The sequence below is a fragment of the Natator depressus genome, chromosome 1 (genome assembly GCF_965152275.1).
Source record: "Natator depressus isolate rNatDep1 chromosome 1, rNatDep2.hap1, whole genome shotgun sequence".
NCBI lineage: Eukaryota > Metazoa > Chordata > Testudines > Cheloniidae > Natator > Natator depressus.
In genome coordinates, this window is record NC_134234.1 from 154821905 (window position 1) to 154845161 (window position 23257).

At 41.4% G+C, this 23257-nt stretch overlaps 1 protein-coding gene across 5 annotated transcripts in view; it reads left to right on the forward strand.

Moving 5' to 3' along the window:
* The window catches only part of HSF2BP (heat shock transcription factor 2 binding protein), a 51958-nt gene extending 28929 nt beyond the window's left edge, over positions 1-23029 (forward strand). For all 5 annotated transcript variants that reach the window (XM_074969348.1, XM_074969345.1, XM_074969350.1 and 2 more), the window contains 2 exons: positions 8785-8888; positions 19331-23029. In XM_074969348.1, the coding sequence (XP_074825449.1) occupies positions 8785-8888; positions 19331-19539 (313 nt within the window). In that variant the 3' untranslated portion in view covers positions 19540-23029. The remainder of the gene's footprint in view (positions 1-8784; positions 8889-19330) is intronic.
* Positions 23030-23257: the final 228 nt, after the last annotated feature.

Genomic DNA, 23257 nt, shown 5'->3' on the forward strand with positions numbered 1-23257 from the left:
TCTCCCTTTTTCCAGAGTCACAGGTGAAACAAACAATCCAAAGGCGACAAAAGGGAAAAATAAAAAGGAAAACCTCTAGGTCTCCAGTAAAGGTTATCTGATACAGTCCCTTCCCGCTTTTGGCACACGAGATCTGTGTTCCCTTTTTGTGAGGACAGAGACTCTGCTTGCTATCAGGCTTCTTCCTGGAGTTGGGACGCTTAACTGTGCTCCCCTTCAGGGCTGCCCACTACTGAGTGGAGCTTCCCCCTTTCAAACTCCTCTGTTTCTGGCATGACTTGCAGGTGTGGTGTGATGAGGCTTCTCCAGCCCAAAGCAGCGCCTTAGCCTCCATACTGGGGTAGGGTTTACGTACCCTCCCTCTCAAGACAGGGGCAGGGTTGCCATCCCCTGTGCTGGAATTGCTGTTGTCTTGTGAAAAAAAGTCAGCATTTTGATGTAGCTTCCAGGTACTCAACTGACCTGGTAAGGCATAGGGTTGTAGTGGATTATCCTTGGATTGGTGTCTTTCATGGTGTTCAACCGCCTAAGTGGAGTGTGGTCTGTGATTTTTTAAAAAAAGGATTTCCCAGCAGATAGCATCCACTGAATCCACAGCCCATTTTGCTGCCAATGCTTCCTTCTTGATCACGGAGTATATTTTCTCTCTGGGGAACAAGTTTTGGCTGATGTACAATATCAGATGTCCTTCCCCCTCAATTTTTTGCAAAAGGATCAACCTTAGTCCTATATGTGAGGCATTCATTTGCAGAATAAATCTCTATGAAAAGTGTGGATTAAAAAGGACTGGCTCCTTACATAAACGCTCCTTCGGTGTCCTAAATGCCTTATCACAGGCTTTTCAACCACTGGACTCTTTCTGGGCATCTGTCCTTTATGAGATCTGTGAGGAGGGCCACAGTAGTGGGGAATCCCAGCACAAAACATCGATAACAGCCTGCAGCTCACAAGAAGTGCCATAATTGGTTGGGCTTTTTTGTCGTGGGAACAGGACAATCCATCAAGGCTTGGACCTTGTTCAGTAGGGGTTGTAGTTGGCTTTCTGTCACGGTGTAGCCTAAGTACGTGACATTGCAGTTCCCTGCCTTACTGCATCTGTGAGGAACTGGAGTGCTGCTGTGACAGTTCTTAAGCGACTGTCCCAGTCCTGGCAGGAGAGAATTGTATCATCTAAGTAGGCCGCTGCATACTGCCTATGCAGCCAAAAGATTCGGTCCGTTAGCTTCTGGAAAGTTCCCGCTGCCTCAGAGTGACCAAAAACATTTCTTGGACTTGATATAGAACAGTGGTGTGGTGCAGGTTGCCCATCACTGATATAGACCAAAGGATGCGGAAAAAAAGCTGTTTCCCCCCCAGTTTCTGGCATCAAAGTTATTTTCCAGTACCCTTTTGTGAGCTTTAAAGTGGATATATATCTGGCAGTTCTCAGCCATTGTAAAAGTTCATCCACTGTTGGCACTGGCTGTGCATTGAATTTTGAAACCACATTGACCTTTCGAAAATCAGTGCAGAAACATGTCATGCCATCAGGTTTTGACACTAGCACAATACTCCTCCATTCACGGAGTGATTCTTTTACTACTCTATACCTCCTTTGGATGCTACTTGGAAAGTAGCAGTCACACAAATCCAGACCTTTTAGCAGGAACGTTCAGTGACAGTCTAGTGGAGGTGGGCTCTCAGCCCTTCTGGCAGTTTATCCCCTTTTCAGAGTCACAGGTGAAACAAAAAATCCGAAGGCAGCAAAAGACGTTAAAGAAAGGGGCAAAGAAAAAAAGAAAACATAGGTAGTTCTGACCAGGATATTGACCTCTTTCTTCAGAGAGGCCCTGGATGAGTTATGGTCCACCTTAGTCCTCTGGGTCTCCAGAACAAGTTATAGGATAAGTTTCTTCCTCCTTTTAGCATAGGAGATCTGTGTTTCCTTTTTGTGAGGGCAGAGGTTGCACTAGACATCAGGCCTTCCTGGGAGCTGGGAAGCATAGCACCCTGCATCCTACCAGGGCTGTCCACTATTGAATGGAACTTCCTCCTTTGAGGCTTCTTGCAGGTGTTGCAGGATGGGGCTACTCCAGCCCCAAGCAGCTCCCTAACTCCTTCCATGCTGGTGTGGGGTTTACACACCCCATCACAAATTCATTCATTATTTACTTTACTGGAGAGGAAATATGTCCATTGGAAATAACATTCACAGCATCCATTCCTCACAGATATGCGAGATGTGGTTGCAAGGCTGGTGACTGCATACCAGTTCTCCTCAACCAATATTGCAGGCACACCAGTGTCTGTGCAAGGTCTGTCAAGCACCAGAATAATAGGTAATGTGGAGATGTGCCCATCCCTGCCTTGGTAAGAGGTAGAGTTGCTGGAATGAATGGTATTTAAGGGAGGCTCAAGTATTAAAGTAGGGAAAAGAACTGAGAGAAATGTAGGACTCACCCTGTATCACCGTCCAAAATGAAAAATAATCTGTTAAAATACTATGCTTGGTTAGTTAAATAAGTAGCTTACATATGTACCAAAAGTGCATTTGTCTTAGGCCAGCAAAGTGTAAATGACCTCCTGCCACCTTATTACTCACAAGCTGCTATCAACAACATTGGTAAAGGGATGTCTGTAAAGAAGCCCTGTGAGACAAATGATCCTATGAAATATTGTAAAGAAAAGACCATGATACATAATCCAAAAACGGAAAAAGTCAGACTTTCCAGTAAATGAAGAAATAAAGCATTAACATTCTTTGCCATTTTCTCAGCAACTATTACTAATTAATTGAAGCAAGTTGTACCTGGGAGGTATGAAATTCAGCTTGTCTTAGACATATGTATATGGCGCTTGGACGCTACAGGGATTGGGAACCTTAATATGGTGCTTGTGTAGATAAATATTTTTGATGTGAATAATCTTTGATTCATGTGTGCAGTATTTTATTTTAGTAGATATTTGAATGTTGATCTGTGAAAAAGCATAAATATTGAATGACCATGTTGCTAATGATTTGGTGTTTTATGTATATCATTACAGAGTCCCTTAGCATTATTTAATGTCTATCATGCTGTTTCCCAAGCGTAGGGTTTAGAAGTCAGCATTCAAAATAGGATAGCCAACTTTCATATTATGTGGTATTTTTCTGAAAGCCCCAATTTCTGGTGTGTTATGATTACGTGAGAATTACAACTTTCATTTTTTTAAAATGCAAGTTTCTAGGCCTCATGATTGCAGAGAAAAGTTTGAAAATGTGACCTCTAAGGGCTCAAAATCCATAAGGCAAATAAAAAGAGCCCAGACTTCTACAAATCCCTTGATCGTTAAGCCAATCTTAAGAGTTTTCCGCGGCTGGCTCTTGATTTTTGAACACTTGGCAATATTGTAATCATGCAGTGTTTGAGGGGCTTCTTTTTGGAAATAAGTTTAAAAAATAAGTTCTTTATTGTAAAAACAACTAAAGCTGATTGCCAAACAGTTTCTCATGGTGGTGTAATCTCCAGCTACCTTGCAACAGCGATTTTAAAACATGTGCAAGTCAAGCCTACAGATAAACCAAAGACTCAACAGGGGACATTTAGTTTGTAGAATATCAATATATAATGTCCATCAAACTGGGTTAGCATACAGCCTAGAAGAGGTACTTCACAAAATCTCATGTGGATCAGAAATTTTAATTCCAAATTCATTTTACAGGGGTGCTACAATAAATTTTACAGTATCTTACACAATGCAATGATCATCTTTGATCCTGTTTATATTCTGCATTCGATGAAGACTACTGCCTAATATTTGGTGTTGGATCAAATGCCAAAAAAGAGGATTTATCACAGTCCTGGCATAAATACCATATTAATGAAAGATTATGTGACTGATATTTATGCTTGTTTGCCAATCAAGGTGGCTGGATCCATGTATGATTTGGATTCAAACCAAAGATTCATCACAAACCTGTTTTAAGTGACAAAAAACATTCTCTTCCCACTTGTACCTTGAAACCTGGCTCTTGCAGGCATAGGATTAGAGAGACTAGGTTTGATAGTCAAACTTGTAAGGCCTGCATGGCTACCAGGCTGACACATGATTTATTTTTGAGAGATCAGTACAAGTAAAAGATGTAGAAACAAGTGTGAGTCGAGACTCCGTAATCAAATGGCATCTTTTCTACGGACCAAAGGAAATGCTGTTTGTCTGTTTTCAACTAATTACTTTATAAATAAGTGTAGCTAGTTCAGAGATGTGTTGACTAAGTTATGCATTTCCAATTTTTGTTAATTGAGGGGTGGGGGGAAATAATAAAAAGAGTGAGAGGGTTATAATAATAAGGAGAAGGGCAAAGGAAAAACAGTGTGTTTATATAGCAAGAATATAAGGGAGCAGTAGAGCTGAAAGTGGCGTAAAGAGCCAAGGAGTTTTTCCACATTGTGGTGGTGTTAATAATATACTATTACTTTGGGCTTAGATCTTCTGAGTGGCTAGCAAAATGGGTTTAAATCTCAGGGACTTTCTTCTTCTTCCCCCAACATTCCAACATTTTTAGTTCACCACAACCAGTCCCCTCAGCTCCACACAAAACAAACAAGCGAAAGAAAAATACAAACTAGCAGTGTCTTCCACATAATTTTTAATCTGTGTGAGATTTCCATTGAGGAACAGATTGAAAGACCAGGTCCAAAGATATTAACCTTTTCTGTTGTAAATGGTTATTTTATTTATTGTTTTTATTTTGGCTGATCATGCATAGTTAGAGGTATTCACATTTCATTACTAAAGGCTAAATTCTGCTGCCCAAGTAAGGGCCGTGGAAGCTGTAGGAGGAATGAGGTGCACATGGGTCATGAATGCTGCAGAGCACAGCTCCAGAGCAGCGTCCACAGCTTGCTGTGGGCCATGACCACAATAGATTCACTGGTCTAAGGGTAAAATTTTTAAAAGTGGCTAAGCAATTTAGGAGCCTAAGTCCCATTTTTAAAGTCATTTAGGTGCCTAGGAGCCTAAGTCTCATTGAAAGTCCATGAGAGTTAGGCTCCTAAGCGAGTTCTGAAAATGAGACATAGACTCCTAAGTCACGTAGGAGCTTTACAGTTTTTTTACCCTAGCTCTCCGTGTAGAAGTTGCACAGTAAAATGCGAACGTACTGCAACCTGGTTTTAAGAGCCCTTAAAGTTGGAAAAAATAGCTTTGTAGTGTGGACGGGTGCAGGGCTAAACCGATCTAATGCTGCTAAATCCAACCTAAACTCGTAGTGTAGACCAGATCCTAGAGAAGATATATAGAAAAGAGAGAGTGGAAAGACAAACTAAAAAGGGGAGTGGACTTATAAAACAACTATCAGCATCAGAATACAACTATTTTTTCAATCACTTCAGAGCCTCCTGGCTAGGAGTTTGCAGCACACTAGTGGCCTAGAGTGCTGAACACTGTCTCTCGTTGACTTTAGTGATTTTGTGTGTGCTCAACACCTTTGAATATTTAGGTCATAAATCTGTTGGAAATAATTGAAGAAAAGAGAAACAAAATCAGAATAAATGGACATTAAGCTATTCAGAGTGTTGCTAGTTAAGCAAAAAGGTTCATAAAACTTTTCATCTTAGAATATAAAAAAATAAAATCATGTGGCAAGTGTGGAAGGCAATGTAATAACACACATCAGATATTCTATTTAGGTCAACAAAGAGTGCAACAAAAGTTTAGTGGCAATACAGTCTCTACATCGAGTATTATCAGTAGTTTGATAGCTTTGAAGAAAGAAGATCTTGCCTGTGCCCTGGGTTCCCCAAAAGGTCCAGAACTACTTCAAATAACTTCCATATTTGGTCTTATTTCTGAATAACTTGTATAATACAGGCATCACATTTCTGTATATAAAACTATCCAGCATGAATTTTATTTTATCTTATAACATTGCATTAGCAGTCTTACAGTTAAAGCTGAGATGACACCTATTTACTAATCCCTTTTTCAGTGGCTTTCAGCATTTTCAATTTACTGAAATTTACTGAAATTTTTCCTGCTTATCTCTTCCGAAAGTAGACCTTTCTGGGAGAAATTCGATGGCTTGGTCAGATACAGTAAGCATTCACTTTACGTGAACATGGGTGGATCGGGGAATATGTTTTTCGTCTGTGAAGAAAAGTTGGAAATTTTTGGTTTGTTTTAAGATTTAAATTTGTCATGGATGTTGTCCTAAAAGTTGACTAGGGATGTTGCTATGTTAGGAAGACAAATTATAAAATACAGTTTTTGAGGCTTTGAAAATATACGACTGAGCATAGCACTTACTGAGTGTTTGCATTTTCATTCTGCTGCATAAACGTTAAATGTAGTTTGACTTTAAAAATGTTTGTGATGCCATGTCAGATTTGTTTGATTTATAAATAAAATGTTTTTTCTAACTGCTAGTCCCAGAGACTCAACATGTGATCTGAAAGCTAAGCTGGGTTCTTTCCTTTTCAGACATCAACATCAAAAAGGCCAACAAAAGCCTTCAGTTACATCCTGTGAAAACCCACTGAAGGCTTGTGGGGTTGCACAGGTGTTAAGGTAATTGGAGGCAGTGAAGTTATGCAGGTATAACTGAGAGCATCATTTGGCTTGCATCATCTTTGTGACTGCTAGTGATGTGTGCAAAGGCAAGAGTGTGCTTTGACTCAGATGCAGATTGAATTTGCAGGGCTGGCAATTAAAAGAAAATCTTTTTACTCGTAGACTGAGCAAATTTGATGTGGAGTCCATGAGGCACAATAAACCCATGATGACATTTTAAGAGTCAAAAATACATTTTTCACAGTATAGCCATGGTTTAAGGACCAAATTGTCTGGCCCTGTGTGAATGTGAAGGCATTTGGGGGAGCACATAGAGACATTGACAAGGACTGTATTATATGGCTGGTGGGTGCAAGTACTGATCTAGGCTGGAACTGTCAGGGACCATCCTCTCTGACCTGGTAAAGGACTCCTAAACACATTTCAGAGGGTGGCAGAACCGTGGCTTCCTTCTCAGTTCCCCTATGCAGGAATGGATAAGTTCCCATCCTGTCACATTATCGGAGTCGTGTTAAGTTGTACTTGGAGGGGCCCTGGGTAGATGCTTGAAGAAGGATGGCTTAAGTAATTTCCATGATGCCAGGGGCAGATTCTGTGCTGTACTTTCCGAGAGGTGCAGCCCAGGGGGCAGTGGTGGCTTTACATCACTGTTGCATCCTCATTTCAGCCCTTGGTATAAATTAGAGCAGCCCTGCAGCAGTCCAGAATCCCTTGGAGTACTATGCGCTGTGGGTATGTCCCCTCCCTCCATATCTGCCCTGGTGCAGGCCCTATGCTAGGGCTGATGAGGGAGGCTGCCTAAGTCCTATGCTGCTCCTATTTCAGGGGACTTCTCCAACCTCTTGCAAGTCTTATATGTTGCCAGAGCTGGGGCCAGAATCATCCCCTTCACTCTTGACATTTGGATTGGCAGTCAGCTGAGAAAACAGTACACTCCAGGCTTGTTGCTTTTCTATGGCTGCAACAGTTACTCTTAGTGGCTTATATATGTTGGCCCTGAATTTTGCCTGGCTGCTTCATGCCTAAGCAAGGGTGAGCAGGGAAACAAGAAGTGTCTCTTCTCCCATAATACCCCCTTGCCTTCTGCACAGAAGCCAGACACACAGTCCTTATGAGTCCCTTCAGCACAAAGACTACTAGAGTCCAGTGCTTCTGCTAGCACTAGACTTAACAGCGTGGGGTGAAAAAAAGATGGGTGTGGCCCCTACCCTGTCCACAACAGCCAGTGGAGTTGGCTCTGTTTGGTGGCAGAAGATACCACTGTGCCTTCTTTAAGGGTGGCACTCCAGGAGGCGTTGTGCCTGCCTGGGATAATTTCATCGTCCCACTGGCTATTAAGACACATTGCTTGGCAAAGAGAGTGTACTACAATGGAGTCTCACCTTTTCTCTTTTAATAACCTCTCTGTTGGATTTTATTTTAGAGTGTGCTTTACCTGTAGCCTGATCCCTTAAAGTGTTGAGTGACCTCAGCTCCCACTGAAGTCAGGGTGCTCAGCACCTCTTAGATTCGGGACAGCTGCTTTATCAGAATGTCTTCCAGAGAACAGATTTAACCTCATAATATAGAATGATTGACTGCTGCTTTAATTGGTATAGAATTAGCATAAACTTTGTTTGACAGGGACACGAGTGGCCAGTGTCAGACGATTAAGAGATGCATAGCTAGGTGTTAAAGATGTGAAATTCTAAGCTGCTGTGGTTTTTTTTTTAAAATACAGAAGTTGTCAAAGATCAAAAGAACCATGAATGAAATGCAGCAAATTTCATTTAGTTCTTTTGATTCATTATAGTAATTGTTATAAGATCTTTGCAGCCTTTTTTTTTTCTTAAGTGGCCCTTTCATTTGTTGAGACAAGCAGCTTAATCAGGATGATAGGCTTCCTTCTGGGGAATCCCAGTTAAGAGGATTCTGTTGCATATGGTGAGTGATCATGTAAGGCCAAATCCTGCTTGTCCTACTCATGTGAATAGTCCCATTCAGTTCAGAGGAATTTAAATGCTGCCAAATTGACTGACTTTTACATGATTAAAATATTTTGATTTATAAATTTAAATAGTCTCACACACTCTTGCATTCATGTAGCTGTATGTGTATAATGTGACATAAGTACATATCTTTGTATCTTATAGAGATTGAAATATGTATCTGTATCTAGCCAGCTGTAGATGCTTATCGTAAGTATTGGATGCAGTTATTGTAATGCGATGCAGTTAAAGAAGCAATTTAATCACCTTTTTAATTTTATTTTAGGCTAATTCTGATGTCACTGTACAATGTGAGCATCAACTTGAAAGGCTTGAAGTACATTAGTGAAAGTCCAGGTTTTATTCCATTACTTTGGTGGCTATTGAACGGTAAGATTGTTACAACAGTTCAAATTGTGGACTTTTTGATAATAGCTGTTAATAGATACAGATAATAGCTGGGTAGAAATTCAGATCTGTGACCTTGTTCTATTTAAATTTTATGAGATAATAAAGATCCAAAGAGAGGGAAATAACTGAAGGAATGAATATAAGTATTTCTGTCAATGATTCTAGTGTATAACATTCAATTCATGTAAGAGTTATTGATGGCAGTATCCCAGTGTGGGGAGGGGAGGAATCTGATAAAGCAAATGGAAGACAGCCACCTGTACTTGCATCTATGAACTTTAAAATAGATATCTTTGATCTATGAGACACTATAAAATGTAATTGCTGAAAACTATGTAGGGTAAGGTCAGTCTTAGTCTTTGATCTTGAAACAAAATTAACCTTTGCAACTAAACGCATCCCTGATGTGAGGCCAGCTCTCATTGATGAGATCCAGCATGGTCTACTGCAGGGGTTCTCAAACTGGGGGTCAGTACCCCTCAGGGGGTCGTGAGGTTATTACATGGGGGTGGGTTGTGAGCTGTCAGCCTCCACCCCAAACCCCACTTTGCATCCAGCATTTATAATGGTGTTAAATATATTTAAAAGTGTTTAATTTATAAGGGGGGGGTCACACTCAGAGATCTGCTATATGAAAGGGGTCACCTGTACAAAAGTTTGAGAACTACTGGTCTAGTGAATGGGGCATTGGATTGAAAGTCAGGAGACATAGGTTGTATTCCCAGCTCTGCCACTTGTGTGGCCCCATGTAAGTAAATTTTCCTCTCTGTGATGGTTTCTCTTTGCACGTGTCTTTTCTGTTTAGACTGTAAGCTCTTCAGCACTGGGTTTGTCTGTGTTTGTACAGTGCCTAGTGCAGCGGGGCTATTGTAGTACAAATAATAATAATAGAAATTAATGGGAGTTGCACCTGCTGATGCAAGGATTGATCAAACAACTTCAAGTGTCAAATTCTTGGTATTTCAATAAACTTAGGGATTTCCTATATGCCACAGGGCTCTCACATATATTTTTATATAAAAATTATGCACTCAGGCTCATTATCAAATAACTTTTTCTTCAAAGGATCACAGTTAATTAAACCTCACAACACCACTGTAAAATATCATACCCATTTTATAGATTTATACATAGCTGGGGGAGATGAATCGCTAAGTGGAAGAACTTGAGTATATGAATTTTTGCCCTACGTACATAGAAACCGTACACACATTGCTCCACATTTCCTTCTTTGTCAAGCTAATATTTCGGGCATTATTCTAACAAAACTAAGGTGACTGAAGCTCCCAAATGTCCCATTCAAAAGACGTTGATAGAATAAATTAATCTTGCTTGGAGCTAGATATCTGATCTGATTTTATTTTTTAATTAAAGCTCCTATGGTCACATAAGCAGACAAAGTATGATATACAATTGATAGTATTTAATTTGCAATTGTTGATGAAAAAAGAGGTTGAAAGGCTGTTCTGCATTCTAAAAGGTATCACTCATCTATGTCTGGAGTGAGAGAAAAAGACTGGCTTATATCATACCTTCACTCTCTGAAGTTCTTAAATTCTGAGAAAGGACAAGGATTCCCAGGCAGTGTGCACCTGCCAGTTCAGATTCCTGAGTGCTGAGAAGGCCTGCTTCCAGTTGACAGAGATGGCTGAGTAGTTTGCGTAACTGGACCCACAGTACTGAACAAAGGATGAGCCCAGGATCTACCTTCACTCCCATCATCTTCTTTAGCGGGAGGTCCAGGCAGTTTTCGCTGCGCTCAGGGCTTTCTTCACCTTTTCAAATTGCCTTAGCAGTTTTGTTTTTTCATTTCTCTCTTTTCCCCTCTTGTTCCTTCCTTCCACTGCTTGCAGGGCCCAGCCTCCCAGGCCAGGACCCATGATTTCAGAGACATCAAGCACCCCAGCCCTGCCTGCTTCCATTTTCCACACACTTCTTAGAAAGTGGCTGGAGCACTAGTTTATATAGTCTCAGGGTTACTCTGCTTGTGTTTCAGTAATGGAGGGGACTCCTGAAAAGAGCAGACTAGGTAAAGGTGGTATTGCCCCTGTGATGCCTGGACTTTCCAAGCTCCTCAAGCTTTCTCTCAAGGCCTTCAAAGTTCCCACTCAAGGAGCCCCTCAGAGTCATCCTCTGACTCTTCTACCCTGCCATTACAGGCCCTTCTGATACTCTTCACCCTCTCTACCCTGCAAGTGCCTATGACCTGGAATTTCAAAGTGTTTATGGATTTATGTCCCAGGAGCCTCTCTCTGGTTTCCCTTCCTGTGACATGCCTAATTACACTCCTTACCAGCCCTCCCTGAACTTGTCAGTCGAGATCCAATCCCCTTCGGAGGAAATCTAAACAAGAATATTCCTTCCAAGAAAGAGAAGTAAGCAAAAAGAAGGCTCATTTTTTTCCTCCTGCCATTATTTTTTCATTTGAAGGAAGGAGAGATTTCTTCTTTCCTGTCTGACTCTAGGAGACTTTTTCAAGATAGCAAAGCTGATGAACTGATTCCAGTTGTCATTAAATCCTTGGATATTAAGAAGAAGAGATCCCAAATAGATGAAAAATCTTTAGGAAGAGCTGGGTTTCCCTATCCCAATGTCTAGAAAATGTTGATGATGCCAAATGGCCTTTCTCACAATAGCTGTGTCTGTAATAGACTGTATAAATTACAAGAGAATAAAAGCTAACATTTGACACACCTGCTGAAGTTAATGCTTCTCCTTCTTAGCTTGTTTTTGTACAAAAGTAATCCCTGTGGAATGGTGCAGTCCTAAAGGATCCAGTGGATAAGCAGTATTGATCATAATCTGAAAAAGGAACAAATCCTCAACTATAGCTTTGAAAGCTTCTGTGGTCACATGGGCATCACTCACAAATCTCCAGGGGGTAGAAAGGCCAGCCCCAAGCCTAAATGAATTAATGAAGTAGCTCAAGTTTCTTTGGTTTGTGGTGCAATTTGTGGTGAAAGTAGGGTCTCTTCTCATGTTCTCCCATCTCAAGAAGCGCAGTTTGTCTACAATCACAGGACGCTGACACCTTCTTGAGAACCTGTGTGATATGAGCACTTTTCAAAGGCCAGTGTCTCTGTGGCGTGGTCCTGGCTAATGCTGTTATATTATCTGCAGATATAAAGAAGCTCCATCTTTCTCAGCAACATAAATTTTCTTTCTGATACAAAGCCTTTTGAGACTTTTGATTTCTTAGTGCTTCATTCCTCCAAACACAACAGGTATGTCTCATCTTCTCTCTTACAAAGTGCTAGACCAAGAACACCTTTCTCTGTTAATCACCAAGCATTAAGCATCAAGGAGAAGCAGTTGGCCCAAGTATTACTGATTGGGAGTGGGCTCAGATTTGCCACTTCTCCTGGGCTAAAACAATTACAAGAAAAAGGAGCATATAGGGAATTCATTGGGCTATTCTCTGTGTGACGGGGCACGACTCACCACTGCGGTGCCTCCTGCTGGCTGTCCTGGCAATTAGTTCGTGGTTGCCAATGCGCCCTCCTCAGGAGGTGTCTCTCCCGTTGTTACTCCTGTTTCCTTGCCCAGGACCCAGGTCCTCTTCTGGACACAGCCCTCTGGCTGTGCCTCACTTGGTTCTTTCCCTCCTTCTGGGGGACCGACAGTCCTCAGTCTAACCACTTGCCTCAGTGGCAATCTGCAGTCCAGGTTCTAGCCACTTGCCTCAGTGGCAGACTGCAGTCAGTGCATGGGCCACTTCCCTCAGTGGCCAGTGGGGGGCAAAGGAGAGGGGAGTCCAGGCCCACCCCCTACTCCAGGCCCCAACCCAGGGACCCTATAGCCGACAGCCAGGTACTACCCCTCCTCCAACTCTGCCGTCTCCTTCCCTGGACTACTTCCCAGCAGCCCCAGCACCTCCTCTGCCCTTGTATCAGGGCCTCAGTTTGGAAGCTGTCAGCCTGGAGCTTTCTCATACTCTACTGACCCTGCCCAGCACTGGTCTGTCTATGGTCCTCCTCCTCCTCCTCCCTTGCCCTTCAGGGAGTGACTGCCTCCTCCTCTGCTCAGCAGCCCCTTCTTATATGGGCCAGCCTGCCCCCTGATTGGCTCCTCCAATAAACCTTCCCCTAATTGGCTGGCACTAAAGCCTTTTTCTTATTGGCTGCCTCCTGCACAGCCTCCCCAGGGTTGCTTTAAAACCCTTTACATACCAGTGAGGGGCAACTTCCCCATCACACTCTGGTATTCCCCTTCATTATTATCTTACTTTATGGCAACTTTTTTCTTTTTCTTTTTTGAACACTGCCAAAAGATTGGTGCTGTTGAATTTGAACTCAGAGGTGTTACAGAAATTGGAGGGATTATCACTGTGCCATATTCCCCTCAGTTCTAGGGAAATTACTCAGGTATTTCATAAAACAAAGAAGGGCAGGAAGCTCAAGTGTTCTTAGATCTCTTGTCTCTCAGTTTTTCTCCTGAAACTGTCATAGTTCTATTTGAAAACTCTTATTGTTGATCCAAGAAGTTTCAGCAAATGACTATCTCTACTCTGTAGATCTCAATGAAACATACCTTCACATTCCTAATACTCCCTGCCACCTTCAATATTTGCTTTTCATGACTGATCCTAAACATTTCCAGTATATAGTTTTTCTGTTTGGATTGTCTGTGTGTCTCAGAAGTTTTTGAAGATCCAGGTCCTTCTCATGGTAGCACCTCTTTTAGAAGTCATCTTGGCTTTCTATTAGCCCAATGTCTTATTAATCAAATCCTCTAATTCTTAGATTCTCTAATTCTCACACTAGCCAACTCTCAAACAGTTCAAATTCTTCAGACTTTGAAATCAGTTTTCAGAAGAGTGCCCTTAACCACTTCAGGACCATATTCATCTCAGCACTCATTTAATGACTAAGTCTTCATCTTCATGCCTAAAAACAAATTCCTCCAAATCAAGTCTCTCATGAGTAGCACAGAGAATTTATATTTGTCTTTATTTATAAGAAATCTTAAAGGTTCTAAACTTAATCTGATAAATATATTTTAGTGTTTCAGTGGACCATCAGTATAAGAAATAATTAACTATTTCTTCATTGTTCATTGTATTGTGGTAGTGCCAGTGTTCCCGGCCAGGATCGAAGTCTTAGTGTGTGCTAGATACTGCGCTTAAGATTTTACTTAAACAGCTGTGCAGCTAAGAGGTACATGTACAGTGCATCACTTTGCCATGTGAAAGACCTCTGGACTCTCACTTCCATGTCCAGTGAGTGATCAGGCATGTTGTGGAGGAGATGGGCCAAATTCTCAGCTCTGATGTGAATCTAGAGTAGCACTATTGGCTTTAATGGATTTACATGTGTGGAAACTAGTTTTGGCCCTAACAGATGGGATTGCTGTCTGGCTGATCTCCTGAGATAGCAATGAGAACAGTCCCCTGACAAAAGGGAAGATTGAACTGACACCAGTTATACAGGAACTGGTGTGAAAAAAAGAGAATATAAAAGGGTATGGTACGCAGAAAAAGCAGACTTTCAATATTAGGACTTGCAGCAGCAGAGCTCATTCTTTGTAAATGCTTTCTTTGTTAGCATTTTCCCCACCGCAGATACTTTGTTTATTATGTCACCTCTTATCTCTTTGGCCCTATCAACAGTAGGGAAATTTTTCAAAATCTCTCTGCTATTGCCGACACTGGTTCAGGTCTACAGGCATTAGCCCACGCATACAAAAGCTCCTTATATTGCTATCAGCTTGCCTCACCATCAGTTAGACCTAGTGTGAGCATGGGTAGTGAGAGAGTGCTTAAAATGGGGGCAGCAGCTGGTGGCCCCTCCACACTAGATCTCCCAGGATTGCTAACTCTGGTGGTGCTGAAGTAGTGTTAGCCAAGGTGGCGAAACTTTTGAAATATTGTCCTGGTGTAGGCAGAGCCTTAAACTCTATTGCAAATCATTTGCCAGCAATAAATATTGCATCCAGGTTGGCCAGGAAATGTCATAGGCACATGTACATCAGATTCACACCACGCACAGAGCCAATTGTAGATAAGCTGTTTCGCATTGATGTAATGCAGTTACTTAAACCCTGCTGTAGGGAATAGTTCATCTGAGAGCACACTCCTAATGACAGATGTGACTGTAAAATCTGCCTGCTTTATCAGCTGTTTTTGTCAGTGACTGAGTGCCAGTGACGACAGACAGTACCTCGTTAGCAGTTAACAAAACGTCAGCAAAGTTAAACAGTTTCATTACCTTGTTAAAATCGCATCAGTATGTTATAATTGTGGTAGCTTATATTACACATGCTGTTCAAGACCAAGACAAGCAGTGACATTTTTTTCCCCTTAATGATTAGACTCGAATATGTTAGCTAAGAAATGTATGCGCCAGTTGTTGGGAGGATGTGATGCAGTGATATGATTACAGCTAAGGCTTTTTTTTGGCTTTGTGTAAATAAAATCACTCAACTAGTATAGAAATGACTAAATCTGGAAGCTATTGTAATAAAGATAATGCTGAGTAATGAAGATTCCTGCCATACTTACTTTTCCTTTTGCCTGTTCGCTGCTAAAATTTATTTTCTTTTAAAAGAGAAATCCTTAATGAAACTGGGGAGACCAAAAAAGGGCTGTTTGAGTATGATTTAAAATCCAAGTAGAAGATTACAAAAATATAATTATCCTTAACAAACAGATTTCCAAAACCATATACAGTCATGATAAGGTGTATGTGTTTTAACATGTATCCATTTATGTAATTCAAGTGTCTTGGAATACATGTAGAACAATAGAAATCAGAGAGGAGTTCATCTTATCCATACCTCTTGTGATGCAGCATTATATTTACCACGTGCCTAATATATTCTTCATTCAAGTGATTCAACCAATAGGGAGTCTGACTGCCATTGGGGAGACTTCCCAGAATCCAGTAGATTTCACTGGAAAATTTTCCTATTGTGCAGCTAGATATAATTTCCCTTACCTTTGTTGCACAGTGTTATACCCCCTTAGGCAATTCCTCTCTTCCTTAGTATTTACACACTTCTGATGTTTGCAGATAATACTAATGTAAATGCATATAGTATTGCTAACATAGCATCTTTCATCAAGGATTTAAAAGCAACTTATATATACTAAGCCTCACAACTCTTCTGTGAGTTACTAAAAGTAGTAGACTTGTTTTATAGATGGGCAAACTGAAACACAAGAGGGGTGTGACTAACTATATCCAGTTCATTTCAATAAGCTTCTTTTCCTCCTCACTGGACCATATTTTGCTATCCTTACTCTCAGTGCACAGGGCCATTCTCCATGACAGCCCCAATGCAATTAATAAGAAAAGGAGTACTTGTGGCACCTTAGAGACTAACAAATTTATTTGAGCATAAGCTTTCGTGAGCTACAGCTCACTTCATCTGATGCATGCAGTGGAAAATACAGTGGGGAGATTTTAGATACACAGAGAACATGAAACAGTGGGTGTTACCATACACACTGTAGCAAGAGTGATCAGGTAAGGTGAGCTATTACCATCAGGAGAGAAAAAAAACCTTTTGTAGTGATAATCAAGGTGGGCCATTTCCAGCAGTTGACAAGAACGTGTGATGAACAGTGGTGTGCCGAGTCTTCATTTATTCACTTGAATTTAAGGTTTCGCGTGCCAGTAATACATTTTAACATTTTTTAGAAGGTCTCTTTCTATAAGTCTATACATCATATAACTAAACTATTGTCGTATGTAAAGTAAACAAGGTTTTCAAAATGTTTAAGAAGCTTCATTTAAAATTAAATTAAAATGCTGATCTTACGCCACCAGCCCGCTCAGCCCGTTGCCGGCCTGGGGTTCCGTTCACCTAGGCCGGCAGCAGGCTGAGCGGGGCCTGTGGCCGGGACCCCAGCTGGCAAGGGGCTGGCAACCAGAACCCCAGACCAGCAGTGGGCTGAGCAGGGCCGGCAGCCGGGACCCCAGACCAGCAGTGGGCTGAGCGCCTCAGCCCGCTGCCACTTGGCCTGCTGCCGGTCTGGGATCCCGGCCCTGCCCACATAGAGTGGGTACCTACCTTCTCCCTGGTTCTAGCCCATTCTTTTCCTCTCTCTCTCTGCACTGAGCTGAGGGTGGGAGTGCACTGAGCACAGGGCTGGGGGTGAAGGAGCAGGCTGGGGGTTGGAGTGTAGGGTCTGGCCAGGAGCGAGAATGAGGGAGGGGGCTCAGGGTTGGGGCAGGAGGTTTGGGTGTGGAGTGCTTACCTGGGCAGCTCCCATTTGGTGCGAGGGGTGCAGGTGGGAATGTGGGCGGGAGGGTGCAGGAGCTCCTCTTTGGTGCTCAGGGTAGGCGTGGGAATGTGGGGGGTGCAAGAGTCAGGGCATGTGGGGGCCGGGTATGTGGAGGGAGGGCTGGAGTCAGGGCTGGGGTTGTGGGGGGGTGCAGGGGTCAGTGCAGGAGGCTGGGGTGTGTTAGGGGTGCAGGGGTCCAGGCAGAGGGCTGGGAGTTTGTGTGGGGGGGTGCAGGCTTCCAGGCAGAGGGCTGGGAGTGTGCGGGGGTCAGGACAGAGGGCTGGGGGTGTGGACTAGGGTCGTGGGGGTGCTCCCAGTCCCCTGCCCAGAGCAGCTCACGGCAGGGGGCTGGAGGGGGCTATGCCCTGATTCCATCCCCCGTCATCACGGCCCCATCCCCACCTCTTCTCCGCCTCCTCCCCGGAGCAGCGAGTGCGCTGCGGCTCGGCTTCTCCCCCTCCCTCGCAAGGGCATCAGCTGATTGGTGGCGGGGAGGGAGAGGAGGAGGGGCAGGAACCCAGCACCCTGGGGGAAGGGGCGGGGGAGCAGGGACCTTGCCTGCCTTGCAGCAGTAGCCGGCAGGACCAAGCTTCTTCACCCTGCCCCCGCGGGTCATGGGGAGAAGAGCGGGCCAGGGCCAGCAGGATTTTTAATGGCATGCTGCTGCCTGCCGGAGTCCCTCAGCCCGCTGCCGGCCTGGGTTCAGCAGCAGGCTGAGCGGAGCCAGTGCCTGGAACCCGGCAGGTAGCAGCGTGCCATTAAAAATCGGCTTGCGTACCGTCTTTGGCACGCGTGCCATAGGTTGCCGACCCCTGAACTAACATATTGGTAAAATTGGAAGAAGCCACCAGTGCTTAATGCCTGCTCTGCTGAACTGTTTCATACAATTCCCCATCTGGACAAATCTTTTGTCATTTCTTGACTATATTTCTCACCTTTCTAGGCCCTGTTCTGTTTCCTTATCCTGTTGGGTGTTTTCAACACCTCCCAATTTAATGTATGTGAATTTAATTAGCATTCTGCTTACCGTGATTTCAGATCATTAATAAAGGTGTTAAGTAAGCTGACTAATAAGAGAACCTTGCTTTAGCCCACTTGACACCTCCTTCCAGCTCAGGGCATTGTGATTTATCACTGCACTTGATTTGTGGTCCTACTGCAAGACTTCAGTCCCCATGGCAATGCTGGTATGCAAACTAATTTCAGTTAATTTTTTCAATATTTTCGTACAACACTCTGTCAAAGGCTTTACTGAAATCTAGGTATGACAGTGAGAGACACCGTAGAAATGCACAGCATATGATACAAATAAATAGATATTTTAGCTACCAAATACATTAGAAATACAAGTTTGGAATATGCAAACTAGAGAATATAAACATAAAAGGAGTTGCCTACTGGATGTATCTAGCAAAGGCACAAACAGCCCCCCAACAGACTGTTGGGTATAATTAAAATAGAATCACTCCTAATATTTCAATAGTAATAAGTGCATCCTGTTCCTTTAACAATGGAAATCAAAATTAATTGTACCTCTTCCTAGGCATGTTTTTCTGACATGTTCCTAAGCAGTTAAACCAGTTTTGTCCCACTACCATAAAATCAAATGTACCCAATACTTCAGTTTGTGTCAACTGCATTTTTAGCATTTGGAGGACTGGCATATTATTACCAAGTGTATTTGATTAAAGTTGAGGTTTTATTGAGCTTAAATGGAATCTGAACCTTATATAGATAAAGAAAAGCCTTATAAGAATTGCAGAATGAATGTTTTAAAACAGACTAAACAGTAATGGGACATAGTTTATCCTGTTCTAAGTGAAACTGCAGCAAACTGTAAATCTTGGCTACTGACCAAGTTGTTGATAAATCCACATATCTGTGGGATTTGCTACATTTGGAGTAAAGAAGAAGGGAACAAAATATTCCTGATTACCAGTTCCCTCCAACAAGTGCTTAGCACAGGGAACTGAGGAGGAGAGCAGTGGTGGTTTTAAGCCACTTATATATCTTCTCAGATTCTGGGGCCAGCCAGCCCCAAAGAGCCATTTCAGCAGCTGAGAACAGCAGAACTTCAGCCACTCTCTCTTTACCCAGTGTCCATGAGGGATGGTGATGGAGAGCTATAATGTTAGTCCTGGCATATAAGGGTGCATGTAACAAGTAACTGGAATCTTTTCTTCCTCACTTCTAGACCCAGATACGGAAGTGTGTCTGCATGTTCTACGGCTTCTCCAGTCTGTGATTCTAGAGCCAGAAGTTTTAGCAAAGTCAGCACCTGAGATGCGTGACACCTTGCCATTTCAACGTATCATAGCACTGTCAAAGAGCCGCAACGCAGAGCTGCAAACACTGGCGCAAGAACTGCTTGAAGACCTCAAAATCCTAGAGTGTGAAGTGTAGAGACATAGTCATTGGAGTATTATGACATCAATTGTTTACATTTTCCCCACATTTTTATGCTGCAAGGGTATGCAAAATATTATTGCAGATTAAAAATATACATATTGAGTAATTAGGAGAGATGGACTTGGATTGAATCATTTCAATCTATCTAGTTACCTGTATCAGAATCCCTGCCTGAAGCCAGATAACCCAATCCAAATAATACTTGGAAAAAAAGCATGTGTTGTTTGTTAGGTGCCTGAACATAATCCTAGAAGAGCTCCCAGAAGAATGACAGGTTTAATTTATTTCATAGGGTTTTGTTGGTAACGTGTTTCAAAAGTGATCCAAACCATCTGACCCATTGGTGATACATCGGGAATAAAATAATCATCTGAACTATATCTTTATTTTCAAGGATAGCCCCAACCTTTCTGGTGCCGTTCAGCCCATCTCTAATAATTAGTATGCTAAAAGTAAACTTTGATTCTTTTTATAACTCTCGTGTTTCAGAAGACATAAGAAATTTCATTTTTATTACTGTTTCTTTTCTCTGTCCTTTCTAATCAAAGACAATTGGAGTTGTGTGGAGTGTATTAGATTCTGCTTTAGAATTTTTATTCAAATTCAGTGGAGGTGCTGGAGAACTGAGTTTGCAGCTGCCGTGAATAATAGCAACTGAGCTTCCCATAGGCCCTGCAGAAGGGAAAAGATTGCTGTGGTCTCAGTATACCTAGTTCCATAGCCAAAGAGGCTAAAATTAATTACTGCTCTGTCATGAGCACTGGTGTATTTATTTGAAATTCTCATTATTTATTAGGGCTAAGCTTGCTTACCTCAATTAAAAAAAACCCCAAACCAGCTATATTATATACTTTGTAATGCTGTGATTTATGTCTGTAATAACGCTGTCATTTCCAGTTTTCTTGTGTTTGTAATATAGCTTGCAGTGTGACAATGTTGGAGACAGTGACAGAGAAGATATACTTTTATAGAAACAATAACTTCCTTTTACCCACTGGTGTTATGGTTCTTCACCAATGAAGCCAGCACATTAAGAAAAACGAAGATCCCAACATGTTAACAAAAATGCAACATTGGTGTCTTGTCCATTGTCTGTGCAGAAGACTCAGAACACAATCTTCTGAAATCAGTTTTAGCCAATTTTGTTGTTGTGTCTTGCATCTGCATCATGCTGCAGCATTTTTTTGTTATTCAAATAGCACAAGACAAAAAACAATGACAAGCTTAAAAGTTCCATCCCTGTTCAGCAAAGCACTTAACATAGGCTTAACTTTGATTTGGGATTTAAGCACAGGCTAAAAGTTAAGCACACATTTAAGTGATTTGCTAAAGTGGGGCCCCAGTGCCACTGAACTCATTGATGACACAATGCCGCATAATTGGTTACATGAAATCAAGTGCAAGTCCAGTCAAATACATAAAAAGAATCCTGTAGCAGCTACTTTTTAATATATATATACAAAGTTGTTCTGCTTAGGGTGGAGTCCTTAGAATAAATGCATTTTGTCCCTTAATTAGCTGTTATGGCTAATGGGTCGTTTTACAGCTGAGGAACTATAAAATGCATTAGATAAAGACATAGTTGCACGAGCTGCCATGAAAAGGGGTTTTGCACAATGCTACAAATATTCAATGCTAGAAAATTTAGTAGAAATGGATGTAAAGCTCCTCATTGCAGAAATTTGCCAATATACTAAAAAATTCAATTGATCCTAATTGGCACGGAATGAAAAAAATACAATATATAAGCTTCCCAGAATACAGGCCATAAATCAAAGGGTTATCACAAAATATGAGACTGATATCACAAATGAGGTTAGATAGGGGTGGGTAAAAGAAAGAGATGCCAGGAGCACTTAGTGGGAGTCATACTATTTCTGATCCAAGAATATACAATACTCACTATGTGTAGATGTTAGTCAGAGTAAAATCTCATAAGTATTAAAATACATTTTCTTTGGATTTGTTTTCTTACCTTGACCAAACCCCATCCCATGATGAAATCAAAATGGTGATAGTCTGTAATTTCCTGGACTATCAACTCAAGAAAGTGTTTCATTTTAAAATATAGTAAAAGGCAAAAAACAAAGTCTAATCAGATACTGTACTTATCAACTGAGGGGTGTTCTCCCATTGTTTTTAATCAAACCATTGGAAGCCAGTAAGCAACAGAAAAAAAAAGTAAGTATGTGTGTGTGCGTAGGCACGTACAGCATTTCCATCCACATTGGAGGCTTTGGTAAAAACCTTACAACTTTATCTTATCTTTATCTTATGGTACCTAGTGTTACTAAAGCTGGGAGCTCACCATTTGAAGCACTGTGTCAGTTACACCTGCTCTGAATTGAATGTTTTTGTAGTGAATAGTCTTCATTTAGTGCCTTGATTCATCTCCATGTGACCAGTACTGGAAATTAAGCAGTTAAATCTGATAGTGAGCGTCAGTACATCTCCCAGCTCCCTTTCTCCAAGATTTAACTTGCTGGGGCTATGGTCCCTCATAGTCAGACGTAATGCTATGGAGCCACCAACTTTGAGGAAATACCTGTTTAGTTTTAAAAGTTTAATTATGCTATTTTAATAAATAAGTAAAAGTATAGCTGGCTCTGTAAAACTCACTGCATCTTCTGAAACACTTGAATTATGAAAAACTCCAGAAACAGTGATAAAACAGATAACGTTTTAAGATCGCTATTACATTTTTAAACAAGTTGTTTTTATTGAAGCGTTCAACCTGTTTATTACAGTTCTTAGTGAAATTGTTGTTCATTACTTGGTTTTATGCAAAAGAAAAGGTATTTTGTTTGGTTTTGTTGGTGCAAAGGAAATGATAGTTCAGTATATTGCTTTTTTCAGTTCACACAAAAAAGTTTCAAAGAGTCAAAAGGACTGAATTATTTTGAAGTTAGAGGAACCTGTTTTAAATTTTGTTTTTCATGGAAGCCTTCACTCTGTAAATATTGTGGTGGAATAAATAGTACTTACTAGCTGTAGTACTTATCAATAGCTTTATATCTTGTTGCTGTCTTTTTCTTCCTGTATCCCAGATTCAGTAGGCCCAGGAGTCAACCTCCTTCTCCAGATTGCTGAGACCTGGAAGCAATCTGTTACTGGTTACATTTAATAGAACCTTTTGTAGTGGGAGTAAAGTCTGATGACTTCCAAACACAGATCAGCTGACACACCCTAGTTCTAGTTGTTTTCGGTTTTGATGTCCATTTCACTAGTAATAAAATAGGGCAAACAGTTTATCTTATCTAGTGTTACTAAAGATGGGAGCTCATCATTTGAAGCACTGTGTCAGCTACACCTGCACTGAATTGAATGTTTTTGTAGTGAATAGTCTTTATTTAGTGCGTTGATTTATCTACATGTGACCAGTACTGGAAATTAAGTAGTTAGATTATTGTGCCTCCCCCACCCCCCCAAAAATTATACATTTTAGGGAGTTTATAAATAAGGGAAAGAAGTTGGCTTTATTGAAATAAACGGATGTTACTCAAAGGACTTTGAAGTGTGTGCCATTTTTTTCTTAATTTAAAAAGAGGAACATAGATGATAATAAAGTTCATATTATATAATAGCAACATCTTTTAGTGCTACTGTAATTAAAGATCTGTCAACTTATGCATTATAAATCTCTGGTTTTATTTTCTTGTAAACCTTTCCTCTATTCTGAAACTTCAGGCTGTTGGAAATTTTAGTTTTTTAA